Below are 27,207 nucleotides of genomic sequence, written 5' to 3' on the forward strand. Positions count from 1 at the left end.
TCCCAGTACGTAAAGCAGTCAAGTGCATTGAGTCAGCAAAAATGTCCATCATCCCAGTTCCCAGCTGGGAGCTTTAAGACAGACTGTAACACAGAGGGAGACCCCAGCAGCTCTGCCTCCCTCAACCACTTTCACCCGGTTTGTCTGAGAACGCATCAACATGGTCCCGTCTGTTAGTCAGATCTGAAAAAAAACCTAAAAAACATGTCTGACATTGAAAACACATGTTCTTCGTCCGCATACCGCTTTGAAGTCTACAGTAAAAGCTTTGCCAGGAAACCACATGAGGACAAACCCTAATACATATTTCCTTCTCCTTTTTCCCCCTCTCTCTTTTAAAGACGCACATGCTCCCAACTCCCTCGCCCGTTTTGTTTACAGTGCACTTGAATGGAGCGCGGTGCACTTCGGCTACATCTGGAAACCGTCTTGTGCCAATCCAACAAGCGGAAAGCTGCAGCTAACAACCCCCCCCTGGCAACTGTAGTCACAAACATTGTGGCTTTGGCAGTGGGCGAGGTTAATGAAGACACTGATAGCGTTTCAAAGCAAACGCACTCAAATGACCTTCGATGTGAGAAGTTCAGGGGAGGAAGGAGAAGGAGGGGGCGAGTCGGTGAAAAAGAGCGTCAGAGAGTTTCAGAGGCTGCAGCTCGTCGAGGGTCTATTTTTGCTCGCCGACTGCGGCTGAGATTGCAGGGCGAAGCTTCATCTTTTTTGTGTATAGTGGAGGAATGGAGGCATGCACGGGCGGCAAAAGCAGGGAGGGGTAACATTGGCAAACGGAGCTGAGTGATTGATGGACACGCACACACTTCAAACCTCATCTGTGGAGTCATACCTGATCGTTCCTTCCTACATTGCAAACAGGCGCCTTATTTGTTCATTTAGTGATGCAAAACCACACCATAGTAACAAGCTCTGATCACACACCGCACCGCTTTAGCCCGATGATGAATGAGCTTCCCTTCCCTCTCCGTGATGCTCCCTGCCAGTGCATGCCTTTCCTTAAATGAACTACAAATGTTTTGTAATGGAGCCTGAAAAGATTCCACGCAATGAGGTTCCTTTTCCACCGCATCACAATCAGCTGCTGGGTTCATAGAGAGCACGGCGCTGAGACTTTGTGTGATTTTTGATACTGGCTCCATCAGAAAACATCGTCCTGCAGTGGTCACGGTTTGCAGTACTTTATGTGTGCACACATGAATTTTCTTCAGTCTCTCTGGCAGTGTCTCCTGTAGAGCTGTATTTGCTCTGCCATGTCTGTGGTCAGAGTCGAGCCAGTGCTGTCTTGGCTCCTTCACGTGTCGCTGTAGGCCTAATCTCATTCACACAAACTCTGCCAGGGCTGACTGGAAGTACACTGAGACACGCCAGAGCCAAGAGCTCAGCGACAGAGACGGTTTACAAAGACAAATAGTTTGATTGCTAAGGAAAATAATGGAAAAAGACACTAAACAAGTTAGAATGTGTTGTTCCTGTTGGACATCCGGACATTTTCTCTGTCAAGATCAAGACTTGAGGCCAAAGAGCTTGTGCCTGCTTCCTTATGCAACACCATAATGACCTCAAATCAGATTTAGAGAGAAGAATCATCTTTATTCTATTTCTGCATGGCGCCTTCTTTATCTAGAATGCAACTTAACCATCTGCAGTGGTTTGTTGCTCTAGTTGTGGCTTACGTAGCTCAAGCAAAGATATAGTGAGCCACACACACACAAAAGTTTGCGGAGCTATCCTTATCAGGACCTTGCATTGACTTCCATACGTGGACAGCATAACCAAAACCTTATCCGTAACCTTAATAATGACCAATTCAAGGGTCGACCATACTTTCCTTTCTCCGTGGCTGCAGAGAGTTGCGCACTTGTTACAGTCACACGTACATGACCAGGGTTCCGGTTGTAGTAAAATGAGGATAAGCCTCTGTCACGTGTTCCAGGAATGCGTAAGTGATCTCACATCCCATTACATTCTAGTCAGTGGATACATTGTACCTGGAGCATATGCAGTCAATGCATACAGTTAGCGTGGTCACAAATTTTGGGCTGCACATGGATGTCGGCACAGGGGATCTCTTGATGACATTTACGTCACAAGGACCATAACGCACTGGCAGACGTGGAAACTATGAATTTGCCTTAAACCCAATGTTAACCAAACCACAATTCCCATCTTACCACTAACCTTAACCTGAGAAATGAGAATTTGTCTCATTATGACCAGGCTTTGGTCCCCATGAGATCCACTGGTCCCGACAAGGTCAGTGTCTATGCTAGAAAGGTCCAGAAGAGGTAACAAAAACGACCACACACACACACGCTACATATGTATTACAGATACAGAAACACATACAGAAACTACAAATCGTGAACCAACATGCAGGCACCTTCACATTCCAACCACCTGCGACCAGCATACCAGAGGAAAAATGGCCAAATAATTGGCCCCAGTCGTCCGATTAACTTTTCTGCTTCCACCTGGAACTCTCTGGCCACTGCTGTCAGAGAGATTATCCACCAGCTGGCAGCCCGCTGACTTTGTTAGATAAGGCTTAGTCACAATGAGACCGTGTCCAAAGCAGAGCTGGAGAAATAATAATGTAATGTGATGTGTGTATCTCAGAGCAGATTAGCTCCTGGGCCTCAGCACAGATCACGATAGCTTCACACAAATAACTTTTCCCAAAGACTTTGAAATAATCTTCTTAAATAATCTTTAACCTGTAGATTAAAGTTTTAGGTGGAGAGTTCTTGAGGTGTTGCAATGCATTAATTAGCTTTTAGACATAAAAGTAATTAAAATGAATTGAGTATATATTTATTTGTCTCATTTGTGAGGGTTTGTAGGTCTTATGTGTTCATTAACTGAATATCTTTGGGTTTGATGTTGTTGGTAAGACAAAACAATGTGAAGACGTCATCTTGGGGTTTTAGGAAACTACAATGAGTCTTTTTCTCTGTTTTCTAATAATTTGTAGGACAAAAAATGAATGAAGACAGTAATCGCCAGGTTAACCAACGATAAAGGTAGAATGGCACTGGGTAGAGCTCATAACTCCGCCGAGACAAACTGGTTGCTTTCAAATTGTAAAACATGTATCAAAACAATACATCCAAAATCATTACGAGCACTGACGTCAAAGCATATGATTAGAGATTTGTTAAACGGCTAATTAAAGAGAAAGTAAAGATTGAATATTTTACTAGAATGTCACTCAATAGAGCACATGCCTCCGTCAAGGCCCAACAGTCCCCTTACACACAATCAAACTGCACCAACTTACACACCATCATAATGTTAAAAAAACGTTATGTTAAAGAAAAGGAGAAAAATCCTGGATCCGCACCAAAATTGCAGCATCCTTCCACCAAGATTGATATTAATCCGTTCAGTAGTTTTTACAGAACCTTGCTTACAAACAAAATAACCAACAAACAAAGGGACAGGGGTGAAAACATAACCTCCTTGGTGGGGGTTAACATTATATAGTTGCAGACATAGAGAGTTCTTATATACGGTGTGATGTCTGTAGCCCAGAGAAGCCAAAAAGGGCAGATCAACGTCGAGACAGAAACTACCTCATGACACACTTCGACATGCATATTGGGAAGGCTTCAGCCCGAGAGTGTGTGCAAGTGTTAATATGCATGTGAAAGCAGGTTTCTAACATATGTGTGTGTGTGTGTGTGTGTGTGTGTGCACATGAAGCTGTTCAGATGTATTGGGTCTGTATGGCTGTGCGTCACTGCAGCACAATGAATTATACACACACTCCTGAGCAGCAGCAGCCCTTTACTTGAGTGTCTTTCACATCCCCTCAGTACGGTGGAGAATCTATTTCCCCATGCAGTAGCACTTCAGGCCCGGCTCTGATTGATTGTCTGTTAAACTGCTGCTGTCTGAGAGACAGTCTGCCAGGAAGTCGTAGTCATACTATGTGACCGGGCCCACGGCACACAGAGAGGCAGCAACCCCCTGCACTCTACGACACAGGAAGGAGAATCAGGCAAATTAGAAGGGATGTGTAATTTGAAAGAAAGCTTGGCACAACTCTCAACCTGAATACATTTAACACTTTTATTTGGAAAAGGCAGACCTGGCAGTTGAGATCTCCAACACACACAGGTCTCACCATCACACACACACACACATGCTGGACAAAGTTATCAGCTAATAGAGCGATGAAGCGAGAGGCATTAGTAAATTTGCACACCTCCACAGACTGTCTGAAATAGCAGGAAATTAGAAGCGTGGAGGTGGGAGGAGGAGTGAGGGGGGGTGATGTGAATAGTCTTGAGAAAACTAGAGCAGCAATGATTAGTTGATTGAACGGAAATTAAACTGCCATTTTAAACATTGATTGACTGTAATTCTTTTAACAAAAAGATTTAACGGTTTCATGCTCTCAAATGAGACAATATTCAATGTTTCCTGGTTTTATATTGTAGTCAATTGAATACAACTAGAAAGGCACTCAGTGGAGACAGTCACCTTATGAAAGTTTAAATTCAATTGATCCACATTTTTATTTGGATCTGCACCAAAGTGCACACACACATAAAAAAATATTCCCCTTAACATGCCGGACTTTTTTCTTTCTTCAAGATCCATGAATTAGTCTCATGTTGAAAAGTGCCCGATCTCACAAACCAGACCCGCACCTATACAGTATTTAATGAGTTCTTCACTGACTCATACATCATCCTTCCTCCAGGTTTCATGCTAATCCATCCAGTAGTTTTTGCATAATATAATAAAACTTACAGACATACAAACGCAGATGAATACATCCTCTTTGGCAAGGTAATTATGTATTAACTCACTAAAGATCATTTGTTTATTTAGTCAATATCAATATAAGTATAGCTAGATTACCTTTAAACAGCACCACTGGGTTATTTGATCATGTTATTGTTGGTATTTTATATTTTTGATTGATTATTTATCTAAACTTAAATCTGGTTACGCTCCGGTTATAATATAATCCGGTCCTTTTTACACACAAGCTCAGGTTTGACCTAGAAAGGTCACAAAACGATGTTCATCTGACAATGAAAACTCCAAAAAAATTATAAAAACAGTTAAATACATCAATTAATTAATGGGCAGGTTGATTTATTGTGAAAATGATTGTTAGTTGCAGCTTTAATGAGAGCACCTCTGAGGTTAAAGATGATGCCCTAAAGCTAGTTCCTGATCCCCAGGGAGTGTTGTGAACACTGAGTGATATGTTAAGGAGCTGGTATGACATCATTGAAAGTGAAACCAAATATTTACTGCTCCAAACCACAGTGCACACACACACACACACACACACACACACACACACACACACACACACACACACACACACACACACACACACACATGCACACAAATAGTCTGGGAACAGACCACACAAAGAGCTGAGCAGGTTCAGACCTTCACACTGTCTGGGGTGTCGTCCTGGTGGAGGGGACCACTGGAGGCCATGTATCTCAGGTTTGACAAAAAACAGTTGCCCCATGCAGAGAGGTCGTATGAGCTGAAGTCTATCTGCCAAGAAGGCAAGATGTGATGTCTGAGGTCCTGGTTAATGTTAGTGGTAATATGGGAATCGTGGTTATAGCTCAGGTTAGGATAAGCTATGAATTGGTCAAAGTAAAGGTTTGGATACGGTTTTGGTTAGGCTGTCCACAATGAACGAAAGTCAATAAAAAGTCCTAAATCTGTTCACACAGTCACATTACGTATGTGGACTTGTCTTCCTTGTGGGGACAAAAACATTTAGGTTAAGGTTAAAGTTTAGGTTAGGTTAAGTTTAGGTTTAGTTCAAGGTTTAGGTTAAGGTTAAGGTTAAGGTTTAGTTTAAGGTTAAGGTTTAAGCTAGGAGGCGGAGATATCACTATACTCACGAGAACTGGTTGAGTTAAGGTTAAGATTTAGGTTAGGGTTAAGTTTAGGTTAGGTCTAGGGTTAGGCAAGTAGCAGCTAGGTTAAGGTTTGAGTAAGCCCAAAGGGAATCAATGTAAGCCAATGTAATGTCCTCTTAAGTCATGAGTCGTGTGTGTGTCTGTGTGTGTGTGTGTGTGTGTGTGTGTGTGTGTGTGTGTACGCACGCGTGTGATACAGGTGTACAGCGGTACCTCAGACTGCAGCAGGTGATCTGATCCCTCAGTCTGCTGTAAAGCTATTTTTAGGAGCAGCGGGTGAATTAAAACGTGCATGTTCTGTGCGCCCCCTGTGTGGCGCATGATTGGACAGCACTGAGGCCCCGGGGGTTGCAGTTGCTGCCCAATCAACATCTGATTTGGGCAATAACAGGGTGATTGACAGCGTCCCGCCACGAAAGCAGCACTGTCAACATTGCGGAGTCAGGTGCAGACGACACGTATCCGTGCGTAACGCGTCCCCCCCACCCCCACCCCACGGTCCGAACGGGCATGTAACCGCGCGGTGTGGAGATTTGAAAAATGATAAGATGGACAAAGGGGCATCAGGATGTTTGGTTTGGACACGGAGGAGGGAATAAAGAGCTGGTGGCATGACAAATCGTACTTTGGAGACACTATTTGTTTGGGGGCATCCCTCTGCTCCTAATGCGCACTGGATGAATCACCAACCCATGCACAAGGTGACAGATGAGCAAAAATAAACCCATTCTCTTCTCCTCCTCATGTAAAAGTGCCACTTCCCTGCAGGAGAGAGCAGTTTCTGTGGGATAGTCTGGCCATTTTTTTTTACATCGCCCCTCATGTCCCAGACAAAAAGGAAGAGGACCTACCTGGTAATCTCGAAGCTGCAACCTTTCCGAAGGAGCAGGGCTCTCTTCCGCATGATGCCTTTGTCTCTGCCGAGGTACACATTTTTATCTGAATTCATGGGTGCTGTGCGGTGCAGGTAGACCCGGGGCAAACAGCACCGCTTCCTTTTCCAGGGAAAAAAATAAAAAAAAGTCAGGGGACTGCGAGAGGCGAAAAAAGAAAAAAGAAGAGGAGGAGGAGGAGAAAAAAAAAATCCCTTTTACGCTCGACTCACCTCCGCGGAGAATATGGAAAGTGATCCTGCAGACTTTTCCCCTCTCTCCCACCGCTCAGGCTAAACAAAAGACGGCGTGTGTGAGCGTTCAGAGGGGCATGTTGTCGAGGCTGCCGGTGCGTCCATGGAGCAGCGAGGGACCGAAAGCACTGGGAGTCAACCTGAGCGGTCGTGCCGTGGACTCTCTACCGCCCCGGAGAGCCTGTGATCCCGAAGTGTGGAGCCGCACAGCCGCGCTCCTCCTGCTCCAGCTCCACACTGGGAGAGAGACAGAGAGAGAGAGAGAGAGAGCGAGAGAGAGAGAGGGAGGCTGCACACTGCACAGCAATGACTTCAGGAGAGAGAGAGAGAGAGAGAGAGAGAGAGAGAGAGAGAGAGAGAGAGAGAGAGAGAGAGCGAGAGCGAGAGGCTGCACACTGCACAGCAATGATTTCAGGAGAGAGAGAGAGAGAGAGAGAAAGAAAGAGAAGTGGTGGTGACGCTATGTACATACTGTGTGTGTGTGTGTGTGTGTGTGTGTGTGTGTGTGTGTGTGTGTGTGTGTGTGTGTGTGTGTGTGTGTGTGTGTGCACTATGGAGTGATGGTATTTTGGCTTGCTCTCACCTTCTAATCCACTTCCAATGGACTATTTCAGGGGTTAAGACTTGCCTTTGGTAATGTATTTGTAATGGTTAGAGTAAGGTGCTATGGAATGCATCATGCCAGAGACCTGATGGTGAGAACATGGTTAAGGTTAGGGATAAGGTTCTGGTTATAGTTGACTGTGATCACATTAAAGCCTTTATGATCTTGACAAAAATGAAAACACGACACATACAATCCGGTATTTGAGTAGCAGTAAGCACCACATGTGAACTGCACAGCGACAGTATCATGGATCACATGTTGAGCATCACAGATGGAGGACAAATGTCCGGTGGCAAAACAGCGAGAGACACAGTTTGACCGTGAGGACATTACTACAGAGTGCCATTGGAGATGTCTGGTCTCTGGATGTTTTCAAAGAAACGGAATTCACTGAGATGAGAATCTATATGTTTAGTATAAAACGGGATCGGGGGAGATCAGCGGATTCTGATCATCTGCAAACCGCCTCGCCTGCACAGTGAGCCTCTCATAAACCTCTGGTATAGACCGGGTGTACGATTGTGTGAGGACGGCGATGCTTATACACAGTAACACAAAGTTAATCACGAACGAAAACCGCTTGGGGCAACATCCATGGTGTTAAACCTAACTGCCTTTCGTAGTACTGGTCAACCATGAAGCTACTCCTGACATCACGAAGTTACCCCTAAAGTCGCCCTGATAAGTCGGTAACATCGCTATAGCACAGAATCCATTTGGCCTCATGGGGATCCAAACCCAATGAGTTATTTTGACCCAGTTTTCTTGTTGCTTTTATACATTTGTGGCATTATTTACCCAAACTATCTGGTCATGGTCCATTTATAATATAACCTCAAGTAGTAGAAGTCTTACCTAAAAAGGTCACAAAACGATGAGCAAATTTTAAAGAGGTAAAACAAACCCTGAAGCTGTAGGCTGGTTCAGTTCTGAGGCCCTGGTTAAGGTCAGGGGTAAAATGTGAATTGTAGTTGGAGTTAAGGTTAGGTTTAAATTGGTCATGGTTAAGGTTACAGGGATAAGGCTTTGTTAGGCTGTCCATAACGAATGGAATGAATGGTGTGAGTAGGAAAGGAAGGGAAAGTGGCAGAGTGACAGCTTCACGTCAACTTTATACTTCAGTGCTGTTCTATTTATATTAATAAAGACCAAAATGATTATCCTTTAAAGTAAAATAAACTATTTGAAGTGTAGAGTTTTTAATGATTACACTAATATCCATAAATGTAGGGGTGGTAGTACAGGTATCTGTTTTGGCGTATACATCGTAAGACATAGGATAAAGAAAACAGAAAAATGACATATTCACAAATGTTCAGAAATAAAAATAAATCACATATGTGGAGAAGATTCGATTACTTGTGCTCTGAGTAGAGTTTTCATTAGTCCTTATACTGGTCCAAAAGAGCTCCTGAGGGGTTCCATCCCATCAGCTGTTATCTTTCAATATGTCGAGTATAGACTCATAAGATGTGGTCTCCTTGCTCTATGAGATCTATTCCCTTGTAGACATAAAGCCTGAGTCAGGGGGATTGTTGCACCAAACTACAGCTGCTCAGGAAGTCCAACAGTGTTTGTAGAACCGGACAGTGAGACATGCTCATCTGAGCTTTGAAGCAACAGCAGAACAGGTTTTTGTTTCCCCTACTCATCATATTCCTGTATTCAAACACATGGAATCAGTCCAGTGTTTCCAGCTCACTTCAGGGTGGATGCATCATCCACTCGTTTTAGATTGAATTGGCAAATGTCCACAACTACCAGATTACCACATAGAGTTTTAGTGCTAAAAAACCCAACAGCACAGATTTGTTGTATTTGTTTGTATCAATCTTTCTTTCTTTTCCCTGGATTTTGAGTCAAATCTGCCACTGTTCTTCATGATCTCTCTTGGAAGGACAAACGAGATCATTCCTGCCAAATTTCATCCCTGCTGGTTTTAGTTTGTTATATGTAGCATCACAGTTGTCCTCTCATTGTCTTTTTTTTTTTTTACAAAGGCTGTAGTTATTTACAGAGCGGAATGTCTTGACAAGGCTCCTAAAAACACAGATCATCTGAAATATATACAACATTTGTAAAAATATGTTCTATAAATACTCAAAGCTTGGCAATTAACCGAAAATGTATCGAAACAGACATATATAACCTCTCACTACTACTTGCTAATTTAAACTAGCAAAACAGACATGACTGAGGCAGATTGGACCTTTCTATACTTATTTTTCTATGTATACAAGCATTAACTAGCAGCCACTGTGGCCAAATGTGGTAATAACAGTACATTTAATTTCCCAAATCTTTTCCTGTGAGCAGGATTTATTGTCATCTGTTGGTGAGGTTGCACACTGCAACAAACTCCTCAAAAAACAAACTCCAAAATCCTCCCCTCTCCCCCACCGCAATGATAGCCTGTGTTTAAAGATGGACAACATTAGTGAAGCCAAAAGTGAAGCCAAAGTATCTTGATCACCACCTGGTGGCTGGCTGCAGTATTTCCCATAAACCCCACCTCCTCTATGCCGGTGGATGGGACATGGGCAAAATTAAAAAGACAATAATTATTCAGTTCAAGCTCTCATTTTTTCCTGCTTGGTTTTGTTTACCTTCATACTGAGGCTCCATTCCCCGCTTGTTACTACGCAGACTCCAGAGTATTCATCTCTGGATACTGCCCAGTGATCTTTATGTACATTCTATGTTTCCAAGCAGAACCTTTGGTATTCTTGGAAGCTAATGTGCATTGTTTCTATATGTACACACACACACACACACACACACACACACACACACACACACACACACACACACACACACACACACACACACACACAGTCTAGTATGTCAGCCCACTGTTTAGATGAGGAATTCTCTCAACATGACTCACAGCTGTATCCCAAGACCTGACCTTGTTTGTGTGAACAGGACGAACTTCAGTTTTGTTGCTCAAACCCTCAGATGCGATGTGATTCAACAGCACTGCCGCTTACCACATCGCCTTGTGGTTAGAGACGCCTTTAAAAAGCTGCCCTCTCTTTAACACCACTTACCAGTGTAGTTGTCTTGTGGAAGTATATAGTGCCACCGACTGAGGTTTGATTTGGATTCAGCAAAATTCTGACTTCCAGAGCCTGTAAGTAAAAAGTACAGATGTTGTACTTACTATTAATACAGAGAAATACATGACCATGAATTCCTGATTTCTTATTGTTAAATATCCTCTGGACTCAGGAAAATGCAAGCACACTCAAGGTGAATTCTTATGAGTGAGGTCATTTAAAGCGTGTCCAGGTCTTTTCTGTATTTACTGAACAAAGATGGAGGACACTGTGAGGCCTTGTAAGTCTGTGACCTCCAGCAGGACTTAATGAAAAACGTTATCCCAAACATGCTTGGGCTTTTTGAATATCCTGTGTTGCTGTGGGCTGTGTTGAGAAGGAATAAAATTGGTGACTAAATTATATTACAACTGCAGCATTTATGTGTGCATGGACTGCTGTGTGTTATGTGGTCTCACAAAACAATGGAAGATGGAGTCAACAACATTTTATCTTTTATTACCTCCAAAAAGGTTTGTTTTCATTAGTGAACTGATGTTCTTGAAACTGGGCGGAGTATGAGTATGAATCATTTTTCATTGCAACATGGTGGGACAGGCTGTTTTTTTCAACACTTTTAAGACTTTCTTGAGAAATAATGCAGACATCTTTATGGAAAACTAGTGTTAATATCTATGAACAGGCAAATTTTATGAAGAAAATAATGTGGATGTATCTGACCTCACTACATGTATGTAAAATATGGTGATAAAGTGGCGGAGGTATGCACCGAGTGCCCTTGTATCCATTTTATCAATTTTTAACAAGATCTCAAGATACAAGCTGTAAACACAGCAAATAATCAAATTTAAAGTTGATGCAGTGAAATTATTAGCAAATATCTACAGCAGACACAGTCCTGTTTCTGGCCAATATCTTTTAGCTCGGTTTGCCTCTCCACCAGCTCTTGAAGAATAACTTCACTACTCACATAATTTGTGCAAATTCAGTTAATTAATTACTGTACAAACAAAGGACAAGTGACGAGTGAGCAAATGCAACATCAGTGAGTTTTGGAGAAGTCCAGCTCATGAGTATGGCTAGTGAGAACAGAGTTTAGAGTTAAAGAGTTAATGAAATGTGTCGGTTTAGGACACTTCAGCAAGTACTGAGCAACAAAGCACTTTGATAGCGCAGCTTTGTGGCTCTCAGTCTTACACAGGGATGGTAAAGTCCCCATCACTTTGATCGGCACAGTAATCACCAGCTGTCATTTTGAACATGCATGTGCCGTGGGGGAGCGAGGCTCGTGAGCTGCAGCCGGCCCCCTGCTGCGATCATGGCTCAGTCTTTAGAACCACATTGACCGGTGACCTCTACATGTCCATTTAAAAGGTCGTCTCATCCCAGCACGAGCCAAGTGTAATTCTGTGTGCAGCCTCCATTAGTCAGGAAGTGGCGGAGAGGGCCGTGGCGAGAGGAGGACGAGACGCGACACAAACTCACACTTCAGAAAGAAGAAATCCATTTGCAAGGGAAACTTGTGTGAGGGAGCGAGGAATGGACAGGGGAGGGCAAAATCTTTGGGATGAGGTGATGAGTGAAGCACCAGTAAAATTAAATGTCAAGACACATATTTATTTGAAAACTAATTAGTTTACACTTCAGTGCCCTGAAGGGCTCAAAATGAATGAGCTGTTGATGTCACACAGTCACATGTTGGGAGCAGCTTAACATTTAAAACGAAACTGGTGTAAACATTTTAAATAAATAACGAGGACATTGATTTACGGATACTGGTTGTGTCCCATTTGGTCTGAACCAAAGACACCATGTGTATAAAGATGGACGACATGACGGCTGCCAAAAGTAAAGCCAAAGCGTCTCACAAACCCTGCCTCCTCCATGTTAGTGAATGGGACATGGACCAAACTAAACTAGTCAAAGTACTCGTGAAATAATTTTAGAGGGGAATTTGTTTTTGTTCATTTTATATACACTGATGTATGTATGCTTATTTTTTTCCCTAAGTTTGATTTGAATTAGTTATTTGTGTCATTGGGTAAGATACTGAACACAAACCTGCTCCTGCAGTATGCCAGCAGTATGTGATAGAAGTGTAGCATATAGTAGAGCTGTGTGAACGTGTGTGTGAGTGGGGGAATGTACTGTAAAGTGTTTTGAGGGGTCATTAACAATAGAAAGGTGCTATGTAAGACTAAGACAACACTAAGATCTCCATATCATCGCTCCATCCCCTGAATGCTACTGCACACAACTCTGGCAGCGTTTGTATCCAGGATATTTTGGCTTCATTTTTGGATAGTGGGAGGAAGTGGAGACATGTCATCCATCTTTATAAACAGTCTATGGTCTGAACAATTAGGGAAAACAAAGAGGTTGTGTTGCACTGCCAGCATGACATGAGGTAAGTTTGTGGAATCATAAGAAATAAATCTCCATGTGACAAATTCCTTCTAACCTGCAGCTAATGCATGGTGACAGAGAAGGAGAGGGAAAACCTGGTAGCCCCCTCTTCATCTCTTCACCAGCTGCCTATAATAGACAGATTCATCACTGTCTTGCTGACCTGAGCAATAAATGCAGAATAAGAAGGAGAGCAGGGCCACAGCATGTTGCCAAAACTCAGCTGAGGGGAGTCTATTAATGACATTATGAGGATTTTTTAGCATTTTCCCAGCCTCCCAAATCTAACATATATTTTTGTAACTTTGTAAAATCTGTGAAAATTCAGCTTGGTGACGTTCAGCAAATGATGCCAAAGGTGACACATCTCTCTGGGTCGTGGGGTTTTTTCTCGGGGTGTGAAGGGGGCATTGGCGGCTGGCAACGAGGGCACAAGTGTCAGCAAGCTGTCCTCCCCTGAGGAGGCTCAATGCAGCGAACAGAAGAGCCAAATGCCACTGCAGCGACCGCACTTTCAACAGCAGGACACAGAGACGGGTTTTTATTTAACACCGAGTCATACTTAAAACGTTTCATCGCTCTCAGAGTCCTGCAGCCAGCTGCGGGTTTAACTAGTGGTTTCCAGTGTTGTTGACCTCATGACCCTTTAAATGGAAGCGCTAATGACCCCTCAACACTGATTATAGGAGCCGTGTGGACACATTTTATGAGCAGTTGAAGCAAACACTGATTATTCATCTTGTTCCAGATTCTTTTTACATGCCGCTGAGATATTATGTATTTGACGAGGGAAAAAATGCATAAATGTGAGAAACGGCTTTAAAAGGCATTATGTCAATAGGTTTGTTTGTAAACAAGATAGAGAATGTTATTTTTCAACAGCTTACAGTAGTTTCTGAAAAATATTATTCAAGGTTTGAAGTGATATTTTATTGAATCAACATAGAGAGGAAACGTGTCACTTGTAATTAGTAGTAGTGGTTAGAAATTATATACAGGTAGGCAGGATTACAAGAAGGCAGCAGTTGTCTATCTTAATAACACAAGTGCTTTATTTAACGATGTACAAAGGCGATGATGTTTGACTGTTCACTGTGTGTTTCCAAAGAGCAAGACTTTGCAGAGTGAGTCATTGAATTATTTCAATATATATTTGAATATATGACGAGCTCTTTGTCAAAGTTGAAAATGTTAAAAATGAAAAGAACCACTTTGACATGATGAAGTGTCTGAGAATATGATAATTCATCACTTTCAGACCTAATCCTTATTCAAATCAATTCATGGGAGGCTTTCAGCCACACATCAGCTGGTGTGTGTGTGTGTGTGTGTGTGTGTGTGTGTGTGTGTGTGTGTGTGTGTGTGTGTGTGTGTGTGTGTCTTGGTCTGTACATAACTTGTATGAACAGGTGCAGGGGGTTACATTGGGGTTGATGATGTTCATTCAAGACGAAGAAAAGGACTTCAAGGGCAGTGTTAGTGCATGTGATAGAGGACAAGACTTTTCTTTCTTCCCTTCCTTTGCACTGCAGACACACACACACACACACACACACACACACACACACACACACACACACACACACACACACACGCGCGCACGCCTGCACAACCCTTTAAAGATCACACACCTCTTTAGTGCCCTACACTTGCTTCCCACCGACAATCAGAACACCGACTTCAGACTGAAATCATGATCACAAGGAAAATTCTTTTAGAGGAAATCTGCAGAAGAGGAGCCATTAAAGAGCTAGAGTTTTCTCTTTTGTTCAAAGAAATCCTCTCTGTCCTCTGGTAATGACCATCAGCTCCATGCACATGAATACATTTACCCATAAAACCCTTCTCCACACTCTGACCCTTTTCGCCGCAGCTGATTGCACCAATAAACACATATTCTAGATGTAAAATGGGAGCAATCAGCCAGGCAGACGTGATCAAACATTCAAAACTGACGTCCTGCAGTAATGCTTTCTCAAATCACCAGTGAAAACAATCATGTCAGGGTTGTGGAGCCTCTCACAGGCTTGTTTGAGCACTTTAAAGTAATTATCAGATGAAAGATGAAAAGGGATAGCCGATGAAAATGTAGCTTTTTCTGCAGAGAGGAGAACGTATTCTGTAAATCCAGATAATTTCCACAGCTGTTGTGCACTAAAATATTAACAGAACAGCAATTAGTGTCCCTGTATCAGAACATGTTGGTTAGACATCCCCACGCGGGATTTCAAATAATCCTGTCATGTTCATGGATTACCTCATATTATCGAGATTATTCTAGGGGCTACGTGCCTTCTCGTGAATTTCAATTCCCTCATCCATCTGCTTAGTTTGAGTTTCCCCACGGGACGACATAACCATCTCTGCTTCTATTCAGAAATGTAATTATGGAGTATTCACTGGAGGTCAGTTATTATCTCAACATTCATATTCCTCTGCTCTTGCACCTGCATCAGCCTATAACTGAGGTCAGCCATCTTTTTGTGCAGAGTGCCATTTTGTTCCAATCCTGCCAGGTCTTTGAGACAACCCTTTCCCTTTTATTCTGTGTTTTTTCTCCTCCTACCACCTCCTGTATTGAATTAAATGTTTTATTTATCTTTCGACAACATATGCAGACAAAGCAGCAACATGCTGTGACTCTGTACAATGTCTTATTTGGGAGAAATAAATATGAAAAGAGATTTTGTTACAATTTGGATGTACGTGTACGTTAATCAAGAATTTAAACTTCAAGCCATCATTTATTTAATTGTTTAATTATTCATTTTTGGTCATTACTTACGTGTGTCTTTTCATAATAAGAATTCACATAAAAGACATATGATTTTAAACATATAAATATGTATTCTCACAAAGCAGAAACACCTAGTTAAGAGCTCCTCGTCTTATTTCAGGTGTCTGAAAAATTTAAAATAAAATAGTTTCAACTCTATGCCACAAGTAACTGTTGGAAGACAATGGTGATTCCTATATTCATTACAACAACCATCTAAAATATATATAATAAAAACAATACGGGACAAAAACCTGATAAGTCAATACAAAGGGATTCAAGCTTCACAAAGTCAGAGCAATCATCTTGAATAAGGTTGTGAAGGCGTTATTGACATTTCTTCTATTGACATGTGTCTGTTAAAGCCTGAACCCTCATCAGCAGCAGGATGGACAATGGAGCACAGCAATTACAGCTTACTGCTCTGTGATCACAGATGTTGACTTAATGATCATGTGTGTGTTTTTGTGTGTGTGTGTGTGTGTGTCTTTATTGAGTTTTTCTACTTAAATCTGTGTTTTGCATGCACTGAACTGACAGAACCACAATGTAAAGTCTCATTAGGGCATTTTTTCACTGTGGTTGTTTTTGTCCTTACAGAACACAGACGTCTTTGTAACCGTGTTGAAGTTCATTCTAAAGATCGAGGAGCACCAGCTGCAGATCGTGAGTAAACTCAGTCTCCCGGTCTCCATGTGACTTGGCTCCTTCTCTACCAATCACAGGGTGATTCAGAGCTTATCACTGTGAACCCACTCAAGCAGACGCACTCAGACGTACACACACATTTACCTGGTCCTTGTCAGGATGCCAGTGAAGCTCTCTCCCACTCTCAGAGTTGGGGTCACCCAGAGTGGCAGCGTTGAGAAGGCAGATGGTGCCACTCAATCACCTTCCCCCCCAGCAAATTTGATAAGAGAGAGGCTTTCAAACCCATACTGTAGATCACTTGGATTTATGACTGCTATTTCTCCAGGGACTCATCTAAAATATATGTAGATGGTCTCAAGATGAGCTCAGGTAAAAAAAAAGGAAGTGCACACTAGAAGGCTTGATGACACATAGATTCACGAATGAAATAAAAAGATAAAGCTGATGATATTCTACATTTTATTCACAATCCCATGAAAAGATCAAAGCCAGTCTGGTGTTAGCTCATGGTTTCGTACTTTCTGTGACTTCTTTTTACCAGAAAACCATTTATCCCAAATAAATGTAAGACTATTATTAAAAATCTGATTATAACCCAACTAGCTGCATGAAAATAGGTAGTAATGTTGGTCTGTCGGTCAGTCGCTATTGTGACAGGGACATATACAGACATTCATGGTACCCAGGGGATGTATCCTAATGACATTGGTAACCCCCTAGACTTTACCACCATGAGGTTCAAATTTGTGGTTTTAAGTTAAATATGTAACTATGATCACATCAACCTCAGCTTTGTTAAGTGATAACAAATGTTAGCTTGCTATGCTATCATTTTGAAAGTGGGAAACATTATAGCTGCTAATCAGCATTATGTTAGCATTGCCATAGTGATCAAGTTAGCATACTGAGTTAGCCACTTTGAGGGTACAACCCATAGACTTTTAAAGATGGACGATGCCTGAGTCTGCATAGCAGTGATCGTGGTTGAGCTGCGTGTATTGAGGTCCCGCCAATACATGTCTTTGACCCATTAGGAGTCAATCTCTAGTTATGGCAGCTGATCAGTGTATATAGGGTTGAGTCAGAATAAAGGATCATCCCTGATGTGTTTTTAATAGTTCTGGGCCAGTAATCAAGGTCTATGGTAAAGAGGAATTACATCAATTCAATCAGTTTTATTTGTATAGTGCCAAATCACAACATACATTATCTCAAGGCACTTTACATAATAAGGTTGCGACCTTACAATATTCAAGTTTTGGCAACTCCTTGTTCGTAGGAAAAATGAATCACCTATTTTGTACTTTCCATGGGATTTGTTGACATTAAGGAAAACTAGACTACAAATCACCAGACTTGTCCTTTAGATGTGTTAAGTGAGGGGCTGAGTTTCTGAAGAGGAAATCCCTCAGATGGAGACACGGGTGACTAACTGAATGAATGAATGCAGCCAGGTATCATGTGTCTTCAAGCTTTCCCCTTTACTTGCATTAACTTGTCAATATCTTCTTGGCCCACTATCCATCTCTTCCCTGATTGCCCACGTTTAAGCTTCATGGAATGATTCAACATAATTACTCTCATGTTAAGAACATGTTGTGTAAGCCGCTATGCAAATCACTTTCTGTCTTTCTCCCCAGCCTCTCTGGCCGTTGATGTCCTCCTGGGTCTGTGGGAGGATCAGAGAAACAGATGTCAATTATTCATCAGGTCTCCGTGTCACAGCGGCTCTCAGAGATGGGCTTACGATTGTCTGTTGCATCCATCTGTTGTATAATGGCCACATCCTTCCTCATAAATGTCACTCCGACTGTTTAAAAAAAACTTCTAGTTTTTGGAATTTGGAGCATACATCAGATTTAGCAGATGGGAACATTTTACATACAGTATGCACAGTTCTAGAAAATGTTTTGGACTAAAATCTTTTCCATCCCTTCCACACAGATGTGTGGGTCTATAGTTTCCAGCATTATTCCACTTCTTTACAAGGTTTACTCAAAGTTACTCTCTCGCTTTTTGGCCTGGATGTTACTAAATATATGATATGGCAGGTAACTTAAAGACCAGGGTGAAACTTTAGATGGGTCCCAATTCAGGGGCTGTGTCCTTTAGAGGCTGCATTTCAACACTGATAATGTCAGAGCTGCACAATGAGGCTGTCCCATTTAGAAGGCTCCTCCAACAGATGTGTCCATGCAACAAAGGCTCCAACAGGTACATTCTTCTCAGGCCAACATATCCTAGGATTCATTTCCCTTCAGCGGCAAAAAGAGGGGTAATGGCGGCAAGCAATGAGATCCAAAGCATCCAATGCTTACTTTTTAATTTAAGCATCAGGCTGAACAGCTAACGGCACACAAAAAACCAACGGGCAATAAAAATGTCTCATTGTGTCCAACTACAGCTCCGTTGATGGGTAACAGCAGTAAGGGTGGGACAAGCTGGTGAGCCAAATCACTAAAACCTTCTTTGGACCAGACTACTTCCTTTTGGTTCACCCCTTTTGGTCTACATGGGCCACGAAGGAGGCGGCAAATCAATCAAATGATCTCCACCATATTGGTAAAGCTCTTATTCAACATTACAATTATTGTGTCTCCTTCCTGAAATTTCAGTGCGCTTCCTTTTGCCACTCCTTTTCTTTAACATTAATTACAACATCTTCTAGTTTCACTTCTAGAGCAGTATTTCATCTTTATGTGGTTCTTTTTTTTCTTTTGTCCTCTGACAGCTTTAGAGTGTTCCTCATTTTCAGGGGAGGCCAGGAAATCAAAGCTTTGCCCTCTAGCTGTGAGGTCACCCTGTTGACCAATGAGGTGGCTGGAAGTCTTTGTTATTTTCATCTTTAAGGAAAAAAGAGATACTGTATATTTACCTTAAAGATGAATATTACGTGTCACCTTAATTACTCTAACCGTATTGCTGTGCTGGTTCTAATTGGCTCCAATACCCCATGAACTGCAGATTCTTCTTTATTATAATAATTATTATAATCAATCAGACAGCAGTTACACTGACGTTACTTTGTAAACAACAGCTAGTTTTTTCCCTGTGCACATTTTTGTTCCGTTTTATCAAGGGGATCTTAATGGCTTCCTGTACCTAGTAGTGATAGCCTAATGCTCATCACCATCATCTCTCATTACATATCGTTGAGGAGGCAGTCATCAGACAGTTTCTGCTTCCTGTAAGTCCTACTCGCCGTGCACGCTCGCCCTCTTTTTTCTCCCTTATCACCCTTGGGTGCTTCCGAAAAGTTTGGCACATTAGGCACTATCAGCTTAAAGCAAATGTCTTTTTGCCCGGTGATACCTCCTTGCCTGCCTTGCGTTTATCAATTATCCATTTTTGCATTTTATTCTTGCTGATGCACTTTTTACTAAAGTTGCTGCCCCAAAGGCGGTGGGGTTTAAACACGTGATCGGGCCAGTGTCAATAAAGCCAAAGAACCAATGGACAAAAAAGGAGGAGAGTGCCCGCTCTGCCAGATGGCCTGTCCAGCCCTGCAGCCAGGGTGTCCAAAAGTGTGAGACCACCGACTGTATGCACAAAAGGTACGTCAGCGCGGCTGTTCCCTGGGAACGCGAGGTGAGCAGGTGCAGTCGCCTCAGGCAGGGATTCCAACTCACCACGACTGTCAATCACCTCAGTGAGGGTGGAGCTGCAGGGCTTCCCCTTATCACCTAGTGTGCATGTGCCATACAGATGTAATACTAACAAGTAGAAAGACATAAGCATTTCGTAAATATATTGCTCTTTTTTCCGTGTAATGATTTCTTCAGTCCTCCAAAACCCTGGTTGTTGTCACAGTTGTCTCTTCTCACCTCTATTCTCTGCCTCTTCCCACTCGGTGCCTGTTTAGCATCCAGTTTTGGGAGATTTTACATAAATTGGGCAAAAAATCGTAAGCATACTGTATGTTAATTAGCTACTCAACACAGACACTTCATGTAAAACGCAGAATTAATTGAATCCTCTTGTTCGGTTGCCTATGTTAAATACACTGACATGATATCGGCAAACACTTAGCCTGATTAAAGCCAATGTCCATGATGTTGAATCAGTGGGTTGCTACTTTCTTAGCATTTCTAGTTTGCATTCATTAGTATTCATGAGAATGCAAAGATATTCCCCTGTCGTCCCTTAACTTATTGTGTCTCAGTTGTTTGCACCTTGCACAACACCTTGCATCATATCATGTTATTGTTACTAAACATCAGGGTTTTTCCTGTGCATCTTTTACATACTGGTTGTCTAGAAATTGTTTGTAACAATGCACTTTGCAAGAGATTCTGTCGGTATCATCTGATGTCTGATGAAGAATCAAGATCAGGTTGTGTTTCTCACACAGACTCTAGTGAAGAATGTAGGATAAGTCAGACCTTTATTATTCTGCAGATCATTACCATCTCTGAAGAACAAAACTTTGTCCTTCAACAAGACACACACACACACACACACACACACACACACACACACACACACACACACACACACACACACACACACACACACACAAAACACCAGAAATGCGTCCACCTACTTGTAACACATCAATCACATTATTATTATTATTACAAGGAGTAAGAGTATTCTATTGTACTGTACTGTGCTCATAATCCTTATATTATTTATATTACATATCCTATAATTGAAACCATATTGCTACATAACTATATACATCATCATACCTTTTTCATTGGTTCTACTTTGACCATCATCATCACTATGCCCCATTGAGATAACCATTTACACCACTAGCTCAAGCAAATCACAACTGCCCTAAATATTGTGCACTTTTGTAATTATGTGTCGTTGTGTTTTTTTGTGTGTGTATTACTGTCCCCAAATAGTCCTATTTTATTATCACTAGCACTTAAATGGCACTTACTTATAGCACTTTGTAGTTTTGCTTTTTTTGAAGAAATTGTACTTTCTCTATTCTTGTTGTTCTGGGTTTGTACCCTCATGGTTGAATGCACTTATTGTAAGTCGCTTTGGATAAAAGCGTCAGCTAAATGAAATGTAATGTAATGTAATGTATTATATTTTATTTTAATCCTATTCTTTTTAGTTTGGGCTGCTGTAATAATCGGATTTCCCCATGGGGATCAATAAGTGATTATCAGCCGTTCTCTCTTATCTTCCTTTTTCTCAGTATCTGAAGAACAGAATAGTAATCTATAAAAATAGAGTGGTGCTTGTGAGCTATAGTTCAGCGAGCTGCACTGCTATATGCCTCACTCTCCACAATCCTCCATCATACAGGCACTTCCAATTTAGCAAAGATTTCCCATGTCTCCCTCTGCTTGTCAATGCCTCTGCTGCCCTGCGTCAGTGTGGCTTCCTGTTGTCTCAGCCCCTCCATCACCCCAGCCTCCACCTGCAGGCTCCGACAGTGGGGTCAGAGATATTTGCTCATCACTCCCCAGACGACGGCAGCACAGACAGTCACAGCGTGAACTCAGCCCATTCTCCACTTGACTGATACAATACAATACTTTACGTTTATATCTGCAATTTTAACAGCTCAAGACCTTGTACCTCTCACCCCAAAGTGTATTAATTGGTCTGCATGGGATGTCTTGTGCAAAGTATGTCTGTATGTCTTTTTTTTAAGGAATATTTATAGGAATATTTATATGTTGAGAGGACTTTTTCTTTGCTGTGTTATGTGTGAATGTACTACCTGGATTTCTGAAAATTATCTTCTGCTCTGTGCAATGACAATCAAGGGAATCTATCCTTATTTATTAATAGTGTCTATGCAATCAAGTCTGAAGGAGTGATGAAGTCTCTAACTCTGTTCTGCTGCTGTAATCAACATTTCAAATGTGAATTGTCTAACTGCAATAAACCTAAAATAGTGTCACACTGGCGAACATTGTTTCCATTTCTGTTAATAGAAGTAAAGAAAAGGGCAAAATGTTTTCATTGTGAACTTTTCTGACTGTGACTCATGCATCATAACTTATTCTTATTGCTTGCCTTTGTTCCCACAATAACCACAGACACACGCACACATACAGGTGTCCCTTTCCTTTTTTTACTATGAGGGGGAGGAAAAGAGAAGAATCTCCGGTGGTGCATTTTTATCAGACACTGTGATGTGTAGGTAACCCCAGAGATAAGACATTAAAAGAAATGTATAGAGACCAGCAACACACTTCTCATCTATAGACCTTTCTTTAGAGGGAGCTCCTTCTGATGCCTTTTGAAATGCTTGTCTTTTCTTTGTCCCTCTTAGTGTGTGTTCTGCTTAAAACTCCTTATTCATATTTATTAGGAGATTTCTTTCAACATAACAGTGTCTTATGTTCCCAAAGCCTCTGATTACATCCTATTTTGCAGCCTTTATGAAATGTCACATTTCTATTTTAGCAACACAAAGAAAGAAACGTGTGATGCGGAGGTGGCGAGCATCTGTTATTTACTCAATGTCCAAGATTTCAGTGGTATACTTCAATAATATGAAGGTCACATGCATGTTAGTAGCAATTAAATCCATACTTTCTTCAGTTTGTGTGGAGTAACTGGTGCTTAATTTGCATAAATTTTCCTTTTGAATACACTAATTAAAAAAGCTTGTTGTTGAGGTCAGACACCACAGATTCATATCCTGAATAAATTAAATACTACTCGGATATAGTTATTGCAATTCTAGATACATATCCTATATTTCCTACTGACAACTAAATGAAAATATTAGAAAAACTTGCACTACTGACATCTTTTTGCACAACAGAATATATGCACAATTGTTTTTGCACATTCTCTTTAACCACTGTGATGAATAATTTTTTAATTCTCATCTTATTTCTTATCATTGTATTCCCTTTTTACTTCCCCTATTATTATATGTTCTTATATTTAGATATGAAGGCACCAGGTAGAAAGAAATAAGAAGCTCATAGCATTGCTAAATTTGAAGCCTTTGAATCCTTTAATCATTTTAGAATGGTGGACCATACATGCTTTTCATGATATTTCGATTATTAAACCTAGATCTGCTGAGATGTGTGTTTTAACCTATGTGTGTTTCTGGCAGTCACACTGTCGACTGAAACGGCTCCGTGAGTTGATTCGAGTAAACAGATTAAGTCTTCATGTTCTGCCTCACAAGTCAAATCTGCCTCCTTAAATTACAGCGAAATCTAACGCAGCAATCCCAGGTCGGGGACGTGCAAACAGGTGTGGTGGAGATGCAGTCAAAGCAGAGAGACAAATTAGATGATCATAGAGGAGAAGTGTACTAAAACATGGAGGGGTGGGGGGGGGGGGGGGAGAAGATTTCAGAGAGAAGAGAGGTAGAGAGATGAAAAGATGCAGAGGAGGGTGAAGAAAGCAGTCAGGACGAAAAGTAATGGAAAGTGGATAATTTGAGACAGACAGACCAATTTTTTTCGAAATGAACACCAGGAGAGTCGACTCTCCAAGGTCGGCGACAGGCTCCAGTCGTCTGTTTGAATGAGTGTGATGGAGTGGTGAGAGTACAGGAAAAACACAGCCGCAGTAAAAAGCTTTGAGGTTAATCTGTTTCAGGACAAACACTACGAGGGCGTCATGTGCTGCTGCGGAGTTAGATGGTGAATGAATGGATGGATGAATTGAATTGTGTGCCTGCTGCCTGGCAACATGACAAAATCGCTTCAATTAGAGAGCAGACACCCCCTCCAATAAACAAAAGAGAGGACAAATACAAATTAAAAGACGTAAATCAATCTAAATAAAAATTGTGTAGATAAATCAATGCTCCTTGGCTCAGGTCTGTGTCAGTGTTTACAGCATGATGAATGGACTTGCTCATGTGTACGCGTTTGTGTTCACACTTTGCTTTGTGACAAGTATGAGATTGAGCCCTGCAAATGGGACAGGATGTATTCCTGCTGTGTGTCCCCCTCAGAGAGAAGTGCTCCTGCTGCTTCAGCATCCTTCCAATCAATTTGTCACCAGTGTGAATAATCTGATTTGCTTCCACGGGGAGGCATTCATTTTAAAAACTGGGACTGGAGCGAGACACTGGCTGATATAACGCAGCATATATTCTTGTAAATATTCTTCAAAAAGTCTTTCATTCCCAAGTGATCAATGTTTTTGTGGAAATGCCTCAGTTCTATTCGTGGGACAGCTGAGCGACATAATCAAAAGGTTGAGGAGACGATCAGTAACTGCAATATACATAATGGGAAATGGGAAATCTGACATAATACTGAGCAAAAGTTAAGGGTTTGCAGCACTGTTGGCTTTATTAGTTGACTAATGACATTTGTTACCAAGTCAAACAATTACAAAAATACGCAAAATTACAAGTTAAATACACATCTTATCTGGTGATGAAAAGTTATGACAAAGAAGTGCAAAAATTGTGACCAAGAGGCGTAAATCAAATAAACAGAAATGTATAACAAGCTTACTTTTGTTTATTAGCATTATTTGTTTAAAGGAGACATTCTGTGATCATGTTTTCACATCTTAATGTGTCACTTGAAAAGGTTTGATTTGTCCAATGTTAATAAAACACAATCTTCCTCAAACTGTCAATTGCTGCAGCTTCTCTTTTCAGCCCCTGCCTGAAACACTTGGTTTCAGCACATGTCTCTTTAAAGCCCCCCTCTTGATAAAGCCCAGTCTGCTCTTATTGGCCGACTGGCCCGCTCAGTTGTGATTGGTCAACCATTTAAAGAGCGTGTTGGAAATGTCAACCCCTGAATGTGTCAGGGGCACAACCTTTGCCTCCTATTTGAATCCAATCTGTGCAAGTGAGGAGGCAAATAAAACATTTGCGTCCTGTGGTGAGGAAAACTGCAGCGTGGCTTTAAATTGAGTTCAACTTTGGTGAACTATGACCTGCTATATTCACTTTACATTCATATGTGTGACCGTGCCCATACCTGGCTTTGTTAGGGGGGGTGTGCCAGGCAGGCTGCTAGGCGTGTGTTGTGCAAACGTGGGCTATTGGGATGCATTGGATAAACTACTAATGAGCTGCTTCAGGAGCTTCAGGGATTTCTGTGGGTGAGACGAGCTACTTTTGCCATAGACTTTAGGCTTTTTGACTTTGCAGCCATTTTCCATTCACAAAAACAATTTTATAACAAGAGGAAAGAAATACTGTCTTCTTTGATATAGTTTATTATTGATAATAATATGGCTTTTTTCAGCTTAATGTGCGGTCAGAGAATGTGCAACACGGCAGGAAGCGATACAGGAATTGAACAAAAAGCAGAGACATTAACTTGGAGTAAATGACAGAGGAAGTGGCAGGAGGTATTTCTGTCTGCTTGTTGTGATTCTCCTTCAAGGAGGCTACTCCCCTCGTGCTTCAGACAAAGCTGAGCTCCTCTCTAGATGTCATGAACTAAATTGAGTGTGAAAATGTATCAGATTTGGAGAGAGCTGAAAGTGCACACCCGGCTGAGCTAATACTGACTGACTCACTGCACTGATATTATCACTGTCACTCACACACACACACACACGCACACAAACACACACGCACACACACACTAAAACCAAGGCACATGGTGTCTGATAAGCGATGACAGAGTATCTTTTTTTAATAAACAGGGAGCAGAGGCAAAGGGTTAAAAATGCTGACTCACAATTATGTAATTAAAATGGACAAAATGCACTTAGATGCACTTAAATGATCGTTTTACAGTCGTATTGGTCTGTGCTGAGCAATCTATACGATTAAACATCTAATGCTAATCTGTAACTGTGGGTTGACGCTTCATGTTACAATGGGGTGGATCAAGTGTAAATGTATTAATACAACAATCTAAAATCTATTACAACATGGTCTGTGAACACTTCATTCACAGGATTCAAAAGAGAATCATCATTTTATGTTTTTTAGAATATAGGACTAGATGGTGAATATACCTTGTATGTTTGAAGGTCTTCTGCATAATTTAAGTTACCAACTACCAGTAGCTGTTAGCAGGTGTTAGCAGCCGCCAGCAGATGTTAGGGACATAAGTTAAGTTCTGCACGTTAGCGTCATCAATTGTTTTGGCCTTGTGATCAACGATACAGGCCGAACTTGAGGGTACATTGAGGCTGAAGGTAAATCTGACTGGCTACTGGCTTGTATGGCAGCACTATGAATGCCATAAATATTCTGCTACACAAATACATAGCCATGGACTGGACATCATGAAATCATACTCTCAAGTAGAAAAGTTAACGTTGCTCTCGAATTCATTTTGGTCTGTTTATTTGTACTTTTACTCAAGTAACATGTCTTAGTTCTTCCTACACCACTGCATTTTAGATAGTTCTTATCACACTGATGTTTGTTTGAGAGCTAATTTTGTCAGTAAGTGTCGACGTCTTGATTGCCACCTGGTGGCTGGCTGCAGTATGGGCCATGAATCCCACCTCCTCATGTTAGTTGACATTATAAAACTAAACTAAAAAGTCCTAATACGAGTCAAAGATGGTTTCTGTCATTTACACTAGTTCATCCAATCTTGGTTTAAAGAAGTTACTCAATGCTATAAAAATGATTGACAGCTGAGACTGACTCGTCAAGCACGTGTATGGGCGGGACCTCAACACCATGTCTCCACCCTTCAATTGCCAATGCACAGATGTCAACACCAAAAAATGTGTGCAAAATGGCAGCGTTCGTATCTGGGATATTTTGGCTTCATTTCTCG

General features: G+C 41.5%; 1 protein-coding gene across 5 annotated transcripts in view; it reads right to left on the minus strand.

The window, feature by feature from the left end:
- garnl3 (GTPase activating Rap/RanGAP domain like 3) overlaps positions 1-7,305 on the minus strand; it is a 69,547-nt gene extending 62,242 nt beyond the window's left edge. For 3 of the 5 annotated variants that reach the window (XM_035184804.2, XM_035184803.2, XM_035184799.2), the window contains exon 1: positions 6,770-7,304. In XM_035184804.2, coding sequence (XP_035040695.1) covers positions 6,770-6,867 — 98 coding nt within the window. In that variant the 5' untranslated portion in view covers positions 6,868-7,304. Of the gene's footprint in view, positions 1-6,769 lie in introns of all 5 variants that reach the window. The other 2 variants (XM_035184800.2, XM_035184801.2) reach the window with 2 other exon arrangements.
- Between the last annotated feature and the right edge of the window lie 19,902 nt (positions 7,306-27,207).

The sequence above is a fragment of the Hippoglossus stenolepis genome, chromosome 18 (assembly GCF_022539355.2).
Source record: "Hippoglossus stenolepis isolate QCI-W04-F060 chromosome 18, HSTE1.2, whole genome shotgun sequence".
In the NCBI taxonomy this organism is placed as follows: domain Eukaryota; kingdom Metazoa; phylum Chordata; class Actinopteri; order Pleuronectiformes; family Pleuronectidae; genus Hippoglossus; species Hippoglossus stenolepis.